Source organism: Callorhinus ursinus, unplaced genomic scaffold, assembly GCF_003265705.2.
Source record: "Callorhinus ursinus isolate GAN/ISIS: 27379988/994484 unplaced genomic scaffold, GSC_fseal_2.0 scaffold5, whole genome shotgun sequence".
Taxonomy (NCBI): domain Eukaryota; kingdom Metazoa; phylum Chordata; class Mammalia; order Carnivora; family Otariidae; genus Callorhinus; species Callorhinus ursinus.
The window spans coordinates 28,306,021-28,318,131 of NW_027397067.1; the positions used below are offsets into that span (position 1 = coordinate 28,306,021).

Consider the following 12,111-nt stretch of genomic DNA (forward strand, 5'->3'; position numbering starts at 1 on the left):
ATTTTGGTATTAGTACATAAGTTATGAAGCCAGCAGACTCTTTTAGTTAAAGGATGACAAAGTATAGGGTCTGGGTAGGCCCAGTGTAGATGAAGATGAAGCTGGGTTTCACTTGTAATTTTCCGCCCAAGCTTTCATGCTGAGAAAATTGTTTCCAAGTGTTTAGAGCGATCTCCGTTCTACAATCCCAGACGCAAAGTATGATTTTGGGGGGCGGGGGAGTGCCTTAACTCCTAAATCTGTGTGTGTGTGACTATCAGGTCTAGGGCATACACTCAGGTAACGTCGCGTGACCGACTAGCGGAAAATGGAGAGTGCGCTGCGTATACGCATGTAGGGCGTGTGTTTGGTTTGCTTGTTTGCTTAGAGCCCTCAGAGAGGTAGAGGCGAGAAGACAGAACTGCACTGACTCACTGAGGGACTGGTGAAGGGCTGCCCATGAGGTGCTGAGACATTCTAAATGAAAGGATAGTGTGTGAGGGAAACAAGTCGGCAGTCAGTAGAACAAAGGCGTCGTTTAGCTACGGTAGGCAACCTGAAGCGGTTTAGGCTTACCGGGAGGACAACCAGGAGAGCTCACAGTCGGGAAGCCGCCGTGCGGCTGCTGCAGGAGGCTCGCCTCCCGGTGAGCCCCGCCTCTCCTGAGCCCCGCCCCACCAACATCGGGCCAATGGGAGTCCGGGATGTTAGCGGGTGGGAGGTGCGGCCGGGTTGCTACAGCCGGAGCTGGGCGGTGGCGGCGGCGGCGGCGGCGGCGGCGGCGGCGGCGGCGGCGGTGGCGGCGGGTGCTGGGGGAGGAATCTCGCGGAACCAGAGGTGGTGGCGCAATGGAGGGACTGGAAGGTGAGGAGGTGAAGAGGTGTGGGCCGGGCGGTTAGAGCGGGCCTTGGAGCACCCGGGGTGCCCAGGACAGCGGTGCCGGGGAGGCGAGGGCTGGACCGAAGTGGTGGACCCCGCCGCTCCTCGGGAGGCCCTGGCGGGCAGTACCCTTACAGCCCCCAACACCGTGGAGCTAATGATCCTCTGGCTGCCCCGCCTCGGACGGTCTTCAGCTGGGGTTCCCCACCGCGAGCCTGTTACTGCCTTTGGCATCTGCCTGCAGCTCTCTTCCTACCATCTTTTGGTCTTGCCTGACTCCTGAGTGTCCTTTTGGTAATCACAGTCTCCGGGCGGATTTCATTTTTCTTGCAAAGTGGGCTCTTCGTTAATGTCCATGGCCTCCCTACTGCCAGCCTCTGCTGGGGCCCCGGGGTGTGTTTTCAACCTCTAGCTCCTGACACTTTCCTTGGCCAGTTTCCCTAGGTAACCGTTTTTCTATTTCTACCGCATCTTCTGTCAGAGGGATGCCAAGAGCATCTCCCAAGGAGGAGTCACTGGCCAGCTTCAGAGCCGGGACAATAGATTAACAGAAGGATTTAAGAGCTTATTAATGACGACTCAGTAAGGAAGAGCCGGCATTGATTCCTTATCTTGAGTTAATCCTTGTGCTGTAACCATGACTCCAGATTTTGCTTTGTTCCCAGTTCTTGCACTTCTCTATTATTTTTGTCCATTTTATCCTCTGTAGTATAACATTTGCCTAAAAACAACAAAGAAAAAAAAACCCAGCTAACATTGGCAACAACGATTTCAAGGTTATTTTTCAAATTGTGGTTAATCCTTCCTATGAAAGATCGTGTTGCTTTGGTTTAGCTCTTTTTCCCCCCTCCTATTTTACAGAGATTCAGGTGGAATTAAAAATAAACAGAGGCATCGAGCCTTGTATTGTTGCATGCCAGAGAGCAGATTATTTCAGGTTGTGTTATGAAGTGAAAAGTAATAACTGGTAACTTCTGCAGGTACCAAAGCATACCAAAAAATAAATGTAATGATGAATATGATAGTTTTTCACCCTTTTATTCTCATAGTAAACAGCTGGAGAATGGTAGGTAAGAATTCTGATAATTTTCCATTTGTGGGCAGCTGTAGTATAATGACAAATGAAGGTCCTGTTCTCTGATCATTTCATTTATTTCAGGGAGATCATTAAGTTTCCACGAAATAGGAATTGTAATGATCGTACTCCTTACTTTCAAGATACTGTTTTTTAGAGGACTCCGGGAGGCACCTTACTTTTTAAATAAATTTTAAAATGTGTGGGTGGTCTTGTAGCATAGTAGGTAGGATCATGGGTTCTGGAATTCTTGTGAAGTTATCATAACACACATTAAGTGCTTTAACACAACTTTTCTGCAGATATATATTATTTTATTTAACATTTGTAATTAAGGCAAAGATCTACATTGTTTTTTACTTATGTATGCTAAGCACCTAAAAGTGTCTGACACAGAGTAGGTACTTAATAAATATTTGTTGTTAGATGAATGACTTTGACTATGATGGGCACCATTCTAGGCCCTGGGGACGTAGCAAAAAAAATAAAGTCAAAAGCCCTGCTCTCATTGAGTCTGTGTTATAGTGAATCTTATATTCTAGCAATACTAAGACATTACTATTGAAATCTTACTAAGAATGCTTTTAAAATATAATGAAAACCTTGTATAGTATTCAATTACATGGGTGGAAAAATACATGTATTCTGATATAATATGATATGTTATGAGGGGTATGTTTTATGGACCCAGCTTGTGATGTATCATGGTAAACAGTACTTGCTCCTTACTTTTCAGTTTTTTTTTTATTGTTTGTTTGTTTTTAACAAAATGAGTTACTATCATTAACTGTAATGTGTTTAGTTCTAATTAGGTTAGGTTAAAATATATGAAATTGTTTTTTTTGTAGGGCAAAACAATTGAATATTAGTAATTTCAAGTGGTTTAAACTAATAAAATAAAAGCTCCTAGAGTTTTTGTTGAAGTTAGAACAGTGCCTTTCTTTCTTTCCTTTCTTCTTTTTTAAAATCAGTCCCTGTTAGGTCACATTTTGCAAAGATCAAAAGTTTGAATCTTAAGGTTCCATTCATTAATTCATTCATCCATGCCTTCATTTAATAAACATAGATACAGTGATAAATAAGATAAAGTTTTACCCTTATTGGAAGTTAAAGTCTAGCACTTTTTTTTTTTTAAAGATTTTATTTATCTATTAGAGAGTGAGAGAGAGCAAGGGGTGGGGGAGGGGGAGGGAGAAGCAGATCCCCACTGGGAGCAGGGAGCCAGATGCAGGGGCTCCATCCCAGGATTCCAGGATCATGGCCTGAGCCAAAGGCAGAGGCTTTAACTGACTTAGCCACCCAGGTGCCCCTAAAGTCTAGCACTTTGAAGTCTCTAATAAATGTTATATTGCTTATATTGCAGTGTCCAGTAGAAAATCTCCAGGAATTTGCTCACCGTATCATAGTAATTGAGCAAATGTTGTACTGTTTGGTGTTAGACCCATGTTTCTAGTTGAAACCAGTTACTGGACTAATCTTGATTACAAAACCAGAAAATACATGGACCCCTAAAAAATTCTATTGAAGATTATCATACTCTTTTAAAAATTATTTGTGTATAAAGCATGTACCACTTGTATTATTTTTGGTCTTCTGGGGCTTTTCATGTTTCCTGGTCATTAAGAGATGAGGTATTAGGCTGAACACTGTATTTCAAAACTAAATATAGGGGCACCTGGGTGGCTCAGTCGTTAAGGGTCTGCCATCCACTCAGGTCATGATCCCATGGTCCTGAGATCGAGCTCCGCATCGGGCTCCCTGCTCAGCAGGAAGCCTGCTTCTCCCTCTCCCACTCCCCCTGCTTGTGTTCCCTCTCTCGCTATGTCTCTCTCTGTCAAATAAATAAATAAAATCTTAAAAAAAAAAACTAAATATAAATTATCGCTCATGATTTTGTGTAACCTATTTTTGAGCACTTCTGTGTTCTGTGTGTAATTGGAGCAAAACCTTTAATTCCTTTTCACCTAACTCTTGTGCCCTGTAGGTATACCAAGGCCAGTAGAATTAGTTCTAGACTTGGGAGAGTTCTAATCTCTCTTAAGCTTTTCATCTGTAAAATAGAGAGATGATAAACTTTAAGCAGATTTAATAAATACACTGTTGTCATTTCTTTCATAACATCTTAATAATGGTTATTAACAGTTGTAACAGATTCAGGCTGCCCATTCCTTTTTTGGTTTACTAAATTAGCAGATCTTAGTGTACTGCCCTCTAAAACCTCATTGGAAGTCTAATTGCTCTTCTCTAGTGTACCCTCGATTTAGTTGAAGAAAGCATTCCTGTCCCATTAGGGTTTCCTTTTTGTTTTGTTTTTCTCTAATCCAAACACTTGCTAGTTTACTGAATAATTCTTCATCTTTATTGATTTATCTGGCATTCATTGTTTGTTGGTGCTGAGTTGGATGCTAGGTTATTTTAAAAGCCAGTGTGTTGGAGAGGCCTATGTTTGGATCATTGTTTTGTTTCTTTTTAGCTCTGTGATTTGGTAAATCTGAACTTCAGTTTCCTCAGCTATAAAAACTGGAGCTAAATGATGTCACATATATAAAGCATTCAGTAAAGTGCCTAGTGCATAGGAGGCCCCCTCAGTACTTGTTTATTGGATGGGGAAACTCATAGGAAGTGTGTTAGGAGCTTAGGAGTGATTCAATAGAGGTAAAACAGCATGCTTGGAAGGGATTGTGGGCAGTCTTACTAGATGGCTATGGCAGCAGGATAGGCTGGAGAAAGAAGAGACTGGAAATACATATATGGGATGAGGATTTGAACTAAGGCACAGATAGTGGGAATTAAAAAGGGAGGATAGATTTAGAAGATATTTCTGAGTTAGAGAGGTGAGATATGACTGTTGGATATGAGAGAGAAAAAGAATCAAAGATAAAGGGCTGTCTAGCTTTGACTAAGAGGTAATATTAATATTTTTAACCAAGAAGGAAGACCAAGTGTGGGAGAAGAGGTAACGAGTTTGGCTTTAGAAATGTGTTTGTACAGTTTGGGGGCTATCTAATAGAAATGTCTCATAGCTACTTGTAAATGTTTATGTGGAGTTTTAGCTTGGTAGTCATGACATAAAAGTGACAGCAAGTGGATACATTCACCTAGGAAAGTTTTATGTAATAAAATGAGAAAAGAAGCTTGGGAGGAATTGATGCTTTAGGGTTGAGCAGGAAGAAGTCTGTAAAGGGTTTTAAAAATTATCAAGAAAGGAAAGTGATGAGAAAATATTTACTGAGTAGTGAATATGTGTCAGAAAAAACCTATAGCACCAGGTATACCTGGAGGTCTAAATACCAGGTCAAATGCTGCTTACCTTCTGAGATGTGAAAAACTTGGGCTTAGGAGGGAGAAATGTCATTGAAGCCAAGAGAAAAAGCACTTTAAAGGTGGAAGGGATTGATCAGTAGTGCCTCATGCTATAGAAAGGTCTAGTAGATGAGGATTCAAAAGAGGGCTTTGGATTTGGCTATTATTATTATTAATTTATTTTTAAGTAGACTCCATGCCCAGCATACAGCTTGAACTCATGACCCTGAGATTATGAGTCATATGCTCTACCAATAGAGCCAGCCAGGTGCCTCTGGATTTGGCAGATTCATGGTGGTCCTAGGGTCAGGATTTATGTTCGGGAAATAATAATATACTAAATCTCTTTTTTAAGACTGAGGAAGTTCTGCTCTAAGAAAATCCATTCGTTTAATCTAACATTTGCCAAACATGTGACCATGGAGCAAGGGATTTGAGGATGATTGGCGAAAGTGGAAATGACTAGTCAGGTTCAGACTGAGTAGGAAGGAAAGCGCAACCAGGAATGGGTTATCAAGAAGATGCAAATCATTTTGAGATCAATAAAGTGATTTAAAGAGAGGTAGAAGGTAGAAGTAAGTGGTCAGAGAAGGTGCTTGGGTATTTTAAGAGTCCAAAGGTGGACTGTTACTAAATTATTTTAACAGTCGTTATTTTTGTTGAACTGGAGTGATAGACTAAAGAGGAGTGGAGTGTGAAGGCTATGTGTTGAGTAGGTTAAGTGTGAATGTTGAAATCTAGGATGAGCTGAAAGAGGAAAATCTTTTGAGATTATTAGGGATTGTTGACCTGAAAGTAATTAGATTCTGAAAAGGATTGTTGGAAGAGGATGGTATAATATATGCTATATGCTTCAAAATGAAGGTTTGTTTTAAAGGTTGAATTCAGATGAGCGGTGACCCGTGGTGAAGAAATACACATGCTACACAGAGGCCAGAACTGTTCTTAATTTCTAAGATTTCTTTTCTTTTGAAAATGTTCTTTCCTATTTCTTGGGCGCCTGGGTGGCTCAGTTGTTAAGCGTCTGCCTTCGGCTCAGGTCATGATCCCAGCATCCTGGGATCGAGTCCCACATCGGGCTCCCTGCTCGGCGGGAAGCCTGCTTCTTTCTCCCTCTTCCACTCCCCCTGCTTGTGTTCCCTCTCTCGCTGTCTCTCTCTGTCAAATAAATAAATAAAATCTTAAAAAAAAAGAAAAAAATGTTCTTTCCTATTTCTTAAATATATCCATTTTAGAATGTCATAACTATTTAGATAACAGCATATTATTTGACATCTATATATAATAGATGCATTTAATAGTATTATGTAAAGACACCATTTCAAGCCTTATGGTGCAGGTTTTGAAGTTGCTAAATACAGTAATGCATAACAGAATCAACACTGTGTATGAGATAAATTTTATCAGGAGAGGTAGCTTCTGGAAAGTTTTAGAATATTAAGGTACTTTATTTATGTGGTTTTGTCCATTAATTTGAGTGCTTCTTTCAACAGTGCTTGCTCTCTACTACAATAGTCAGCCCTTTGCGTATTGTCTCTACTATATTTTTATAAGCCTCACAATTTGCTAGCTTTTGCCACACAGGAGAGATTAGTGGAGTTTGCCTGCATGTGCTGGAGAGTAGTATTTTCTTATTTCATTGGTTGTAAAAGCATTTTCATGTATAACATCTCAGATGATCCCTTAAATTTTAAGGTAGATTGAGCAGATAATATCCTCATTTAACAAATGTTAAACTGAGGCTATTTATATGATTAGTCATACATTTTCTTCTAATTCATGTAGTGAAGACTTTTCCAACAAGGAGAGAGACATCTTGTTCTTTGCTGTAGTTCCTTGCAGATTCTCAGTTCTGTATGTAGTCAAGTGGAAGTGATTTTGTCAACATTCTACATGCTACCTGAAGCATTCGTTCCACCATCTGCAATTGGTCAACTGGTTTAATCATCCTTATATATGACCAAATTTTTGTTTAATACCAGTAAGAGTGATATGTTATCATTTATGTACTTTTCTTGCTAATGTGATCTTAAGGTAGATTTTATTAAATACATATAGTATATTTATTATGGTGTGTCAGAGATAGAAGGGGGCCATGTAGGTTATTTAACCTAACTTCCTTCCAAATTTTATACAAGAGGAAGCTGAACCTTAGTGAGGTTAAATGTCTTGCCCAGGGAGTTTATAGTTCTATGTGATAGAGCTGGGACTTATGAGACAAATTTCAGTGCCTTTTTTGCTAAGCGGTCATGTCGTTTCATGAATACATTACAACCAAAATGTACCTTTGTGATTCTGAACCTAAGCTGCTTATCATGACCTATTGGTAGAAGGGGGAGTTGACACTAACATACATGCACATATTTTGTGAATTATAGGGCTATACTGTATGACCAGCTAATATAAGAGGGAGGGGACTATAAATTTATATCTTTATTTATTTTGAATGAAGTAATGACTTATTTTTTTCTTTTTTGAGATAATTGTTCTTAAATGCTTTCTCTTTAATGCTGTTTCCTCTTTTTTATGCCTTTTAGTGATAAAGATTGTTTTTTCTTTTAAAGACAATTTGAACATATTTGATGACTTGTAGGAATTAATACCAAGAATTGGATTTTATTATATGCTGGTATTGTAGTTGCTATTACAGTAAAAACTGGGAGATGATTTGGTTCTTAGATATATAGTGAAGAAGTAAACTATGTAGACTGTTAGCTTTATAAGAACAATGATTGTGTTATTCCACCCTAGTATTATTATTACTTGATATGTGCTTGGCAAGTGGTAGGGGCCCAAGTAGGCACTCACTTTATTTCCATGGGTTGAAAATATTTTTCTCAATAGTTAATTTTTATAAAATTTTGCTTTGTCATTCATTCAACTGAAATATACTTTAGTGTAAGTAAAATATGTGATACTCTTTAACATTTTGTATTGATGAATTTTTAAATCATTTCTTAGAATTTAAAGGAATATATGAAAATTATAAATAAACAAACAATACATTATGTATCATGTGGCATCACTTTGCCCATCATTATGAAGACACTTTTCTTTTTTTAAGATTTTATTTATTTATTTGACAGAGAGAGACAGAGGGAGAGAAGGAACACAAGTAGGGGGAGTGGGAGAGGGAGAGCAGGCTTCCCGCGGAGCAGGGAGCCCGATGCAGGGCTCCATCCCAGGACCCTGGGATCATGACCTGAGCCGAAGGCAGATGCCTAACGACTGAACCACCCAGGCACCCCATATGAAGACATTCTTAATGTATGCTACAGATTCTATCCAGCAATTGCCTCAACTTTTTAGTAGTGGAATTAAGTCCCTATAAATGAGGTTGCTCTCCCTAAATAACCTAACCTCTGGTATTGGAGAAGAACAATTCAGGCAAATCTTTGCTTTTGTAGTGCCCACTGCTTAACTGCCACCATAGAGACATTGCCTCCATCTAAGATGACAGATAGTCACTATCTACCATTAAAATAGGGCAGTGGAGTACTAAGAGAATGAGAGAACAAAACAGTTTTTCTGTTACGGTTGGATTGTATTCCCACCCATGTTTATTCTGATTTTTCTTTCAGTTTTCTTGAACTCACTAATTGCTTTGGAACAAATTATATGAAGTCATAATTGTACTTTTCTCATGAGTTTCTTTAGGTTACTTATAAAACAAAGTGGCTTTCTATTTGTCTTTCATGTGATAAAGGAATTTTAACAGTAAAATATTCAGTAGAAAATATGTTTAAGGTATAGATTCAAGTATCATTTTTAGAAAATTACAGGTATGGAAATAAATTTAGGTTTGATAATTGGCTAGATAACAAAATGACAAATTGACTTAGCTATGTAGAATTCCAAAGAATGTAGTTGTTTCTTTTAAATCAATTTAGTAACAAAATGTGTTGTATGAAAATGTATGATAGGTGCATTAAGTTTTGACTGAGTAAAAGTTTCAGCTGCTTGTCCCTTATTTAATGAATTGTGCCATAGCACATAATATCTCAGTTTGCTGGTCCATTGAATTCTTATATAATATTATATGTATAAAATAATGAACAATTCATATAATAAAGGTAGCTTAGTAACTAGGTGATTCTTTCTTTAAGGCATTATACTTCCTATTGTCTGCTGTTAAACAGAACAAGATTCTTTTTATCTTAGAATCCTTAGATCATCTCAGGAAGCCATCTCACTGATCACCAATGTTATATCTTAATGCTTTGAAGATTAATAATATATAATATTAACCTTAAGGTAAACTTGGTGTTTAAAGTTTGGTAATTTACAGTAGAGAGAGGGTATAAGTTCAGAGAATATAATAAATTGGTTTGGTTAAAATTAAAGAAAACAAAAGATTTCCAACAATATCAGTTTGGTGATACTTAAATCATGACTTCAGTATTTGGCATGTCCTTTTTGACCACTGGTAACTCTAAGTCTTGTGCCTATTTTAATAATATTGCTTATTCCAAAATGAAACAAGACATTTTCCACAAGAACTGACAACTTACATATGAAGACATTAAAATTTGGAAATTTCACAATTTGAGCAAAGAATTTATTAATTAAATTCTTTCCTGTTTTAGAAAATGGAAGTGTCCAAGTGGGAGAATTGTTACCTTGCAAGATTTGTGGAAGAACGTTCTTTCCGGTGGCATTAGTGAGTACCTTTTTCCTTTGGATTATGTTAGATCTGTAATTATTTGATACTTCAGGACAACTCTCATGGAAAGAACCTCTGTGGAATAATTTAAAGAGATACTGACCAGTGTTTTTTGTTCAAGAGCATCAGTTCCATCTATGTCTTTCTTCTAGAGTGGTCTCTTTCCTTCATAGTTTGGTCTTCAGAACTACTCTGTTAAAGTGTTAAAGTGTTTCTCTGTGGGAATATTAACAAAAATGAAACAAAAACTCAGAAATGCATAATTATGTATTTAAAGATAAAGAATGGTATGTGTCTGGGATTTGCTTTAAAGTACCTCAGGAAAAAAAGCTGGGATAGATGACAAGATTGCTAAATTGTTGATAATTGTTGATGAGTAAATGGGAGTGCATGACACTATTCTCTTAATTCTTATGTATATTTGAAATATTCAAAGAAAAATTGTTTTCAATTAAAAGTGTACCTAAGGGACGCCTGGGTGGCTCAGTCGGTTAAGTGGCTGCCTTCGGCCTGGGTCATGGTCCCAGGGTCCTGGGATCGAGTCCCACATCGGGCTCCTTGCTCAGCAGGGAGCCTGCTTCTCCCTCTCCCTCCTTCTGCTTGTGCTCTCTCTGTCAAATAAATAAAATCTTTAAAAAAAAAAATAAAAGTGTACCGAAAACATATTATGCATTCTTTAGATACTTTTATTTAGTAACACAAATAGAAGTACTCTTAATTGATTTTAATATAAAATAGCCAACTAACTAGAGAATAAGGGAAAAAATGCCCATGTACCTATAGTATTTTATTCTTACTTTAATTATAAAAATACATTTATTAATATTTTGATGTAGAATAAAGACTTTTCTTTGAATATGAATGCTGATTAGAGTTCTGTCACTATCCAGAATGCATGTTACTATTTCCAGTTTGTTTCTTTAAAGCAAAGCAAGGATTTAATGATCCAAAGTGTCTGTTGGACTATCAACTCCTTTTAAATAATGACAGCTTTTTTCCTTTGTCCTTTAAAAACATCTTGCCCACACTTAACTCAATGATTTTTTTTGTTTTCATGTCATCTCACTATTTTCCAAACCATGTTCAAAATATTGAGCTCAGTTTACATAGGAAAGAAAATGCCTTCTTTTGCCCTTATTTATTTAATATTTAATTAAATAATGTAATCACTATACAGCTACAACTTATATAATATATCAGATTTGGGAACAAGTACTACATACTTTTGACACAACTCAGTGTAAGAACAGACATCTATTAGAAAGTTGCCTGTTAGCCACACTTCTAATTTTTTTTTGTATTTAAGAGATTTTTATTCTAATAGCTATAATTAATAGTACTTGCTTATTAAAATGAAAACTGAAAACAAGGGGGCGCCTGGGTGGCTCAGTCTTTAAGCGTCTGCCTTCAGCTCAGGTCATGGACCCAGGGTCCTGGGATTGAGCCCTGCATCGGGCTCCCTCCTCGGCGGGAAGCCTGCTTCTCCCTCCCCCACTCCCCCTGCTTGTGTTCCCTCTCTCTCTCTCTGTGTCTCTCTCTGTCAAATAAATAAATGAAATCTTTAAAAAAATTAAAAATAAAATGAAAACTGAAAACAAGTATGTAAAACAATTAATTTCTAAGTGTGTATTGAAAATGTAAGAGTTTGCATGATATCAAACCAACCAGTTATGAGGTTTCCTCTTTTCTCAGATAAAGTTTAACAGTTGTAGCTTGTTCAGTGTTATCAAAATACAAAAGAAAAAAAGTGCATATAGTGCACTTAGGTCATCCATTAACATGTTTTATTTGGAAGAAGGAGAATGATTATTTATCCAGTAGGTTAATTGGAGGTCAGTTATGAGAGCGTCCATTGTAATGTCCTTAAAATGAATACATGAATGATTGAATGAATGAGTTGGCAGCCATATTTAAAAAGCCTATAGAAGTGGAACGCTAGATAGCTCAAGAAAAATCATGGGTAAAGAAAGGTAAACTTGTTCCAGGAGGGGAGAAAGAGATGATTGTGGAGGGAGGACACAAATCGGACCACCAAGTCCTATTATTTTATGTTAACTTTATGGTAACATGCTACGGTTATGTTAATAACTTTAGTAACCCAGACTACTACTATTATGTTAACTTTTGTAATCCTCACACTAATGCAGTCTCTGTTTACATTTTTTCCAATATCTGTTTTCATGTATTTGGTAATGAAGATAACTTTTTTTCA

The 12,111-nt window shown here is 37.6% G+C and overlaps 1 protein-coding gene across 5 annotated transcripts in view; it reads left to right on the forward strand.

Moving 5' to 3' along the window:
- Positions 1 to 710: 710 nt before the first annotated feature.
- Positions 711 to 12,111, forward strand: part of ZC2HC1A (zinc finger C2HC-type containing 1A) — a 55,684-nt gene continuing 44,283 nt past the window's right edge. For all 5 annotated transcript variants that reach the window (XR_012378239.1, XM_073892915.1, XM_073892916.1 and 2 more), the window contains exons 1-2: positions 711 to 843; positions 9,823 to 9,896. Coding sequence is in view for 4 of the 5 variants with exons in the window: in XM_073892915.1 (XP_073749016.1) it covers positions 828 to 843; positions 9,823 to 9,896 (90 nt within the window). In the remaining variant the exon portion in view is untranslated. The remainder of the gene's footprint in view (positions 844 to 9,822; positions 9,897 to 12,111) is intronic.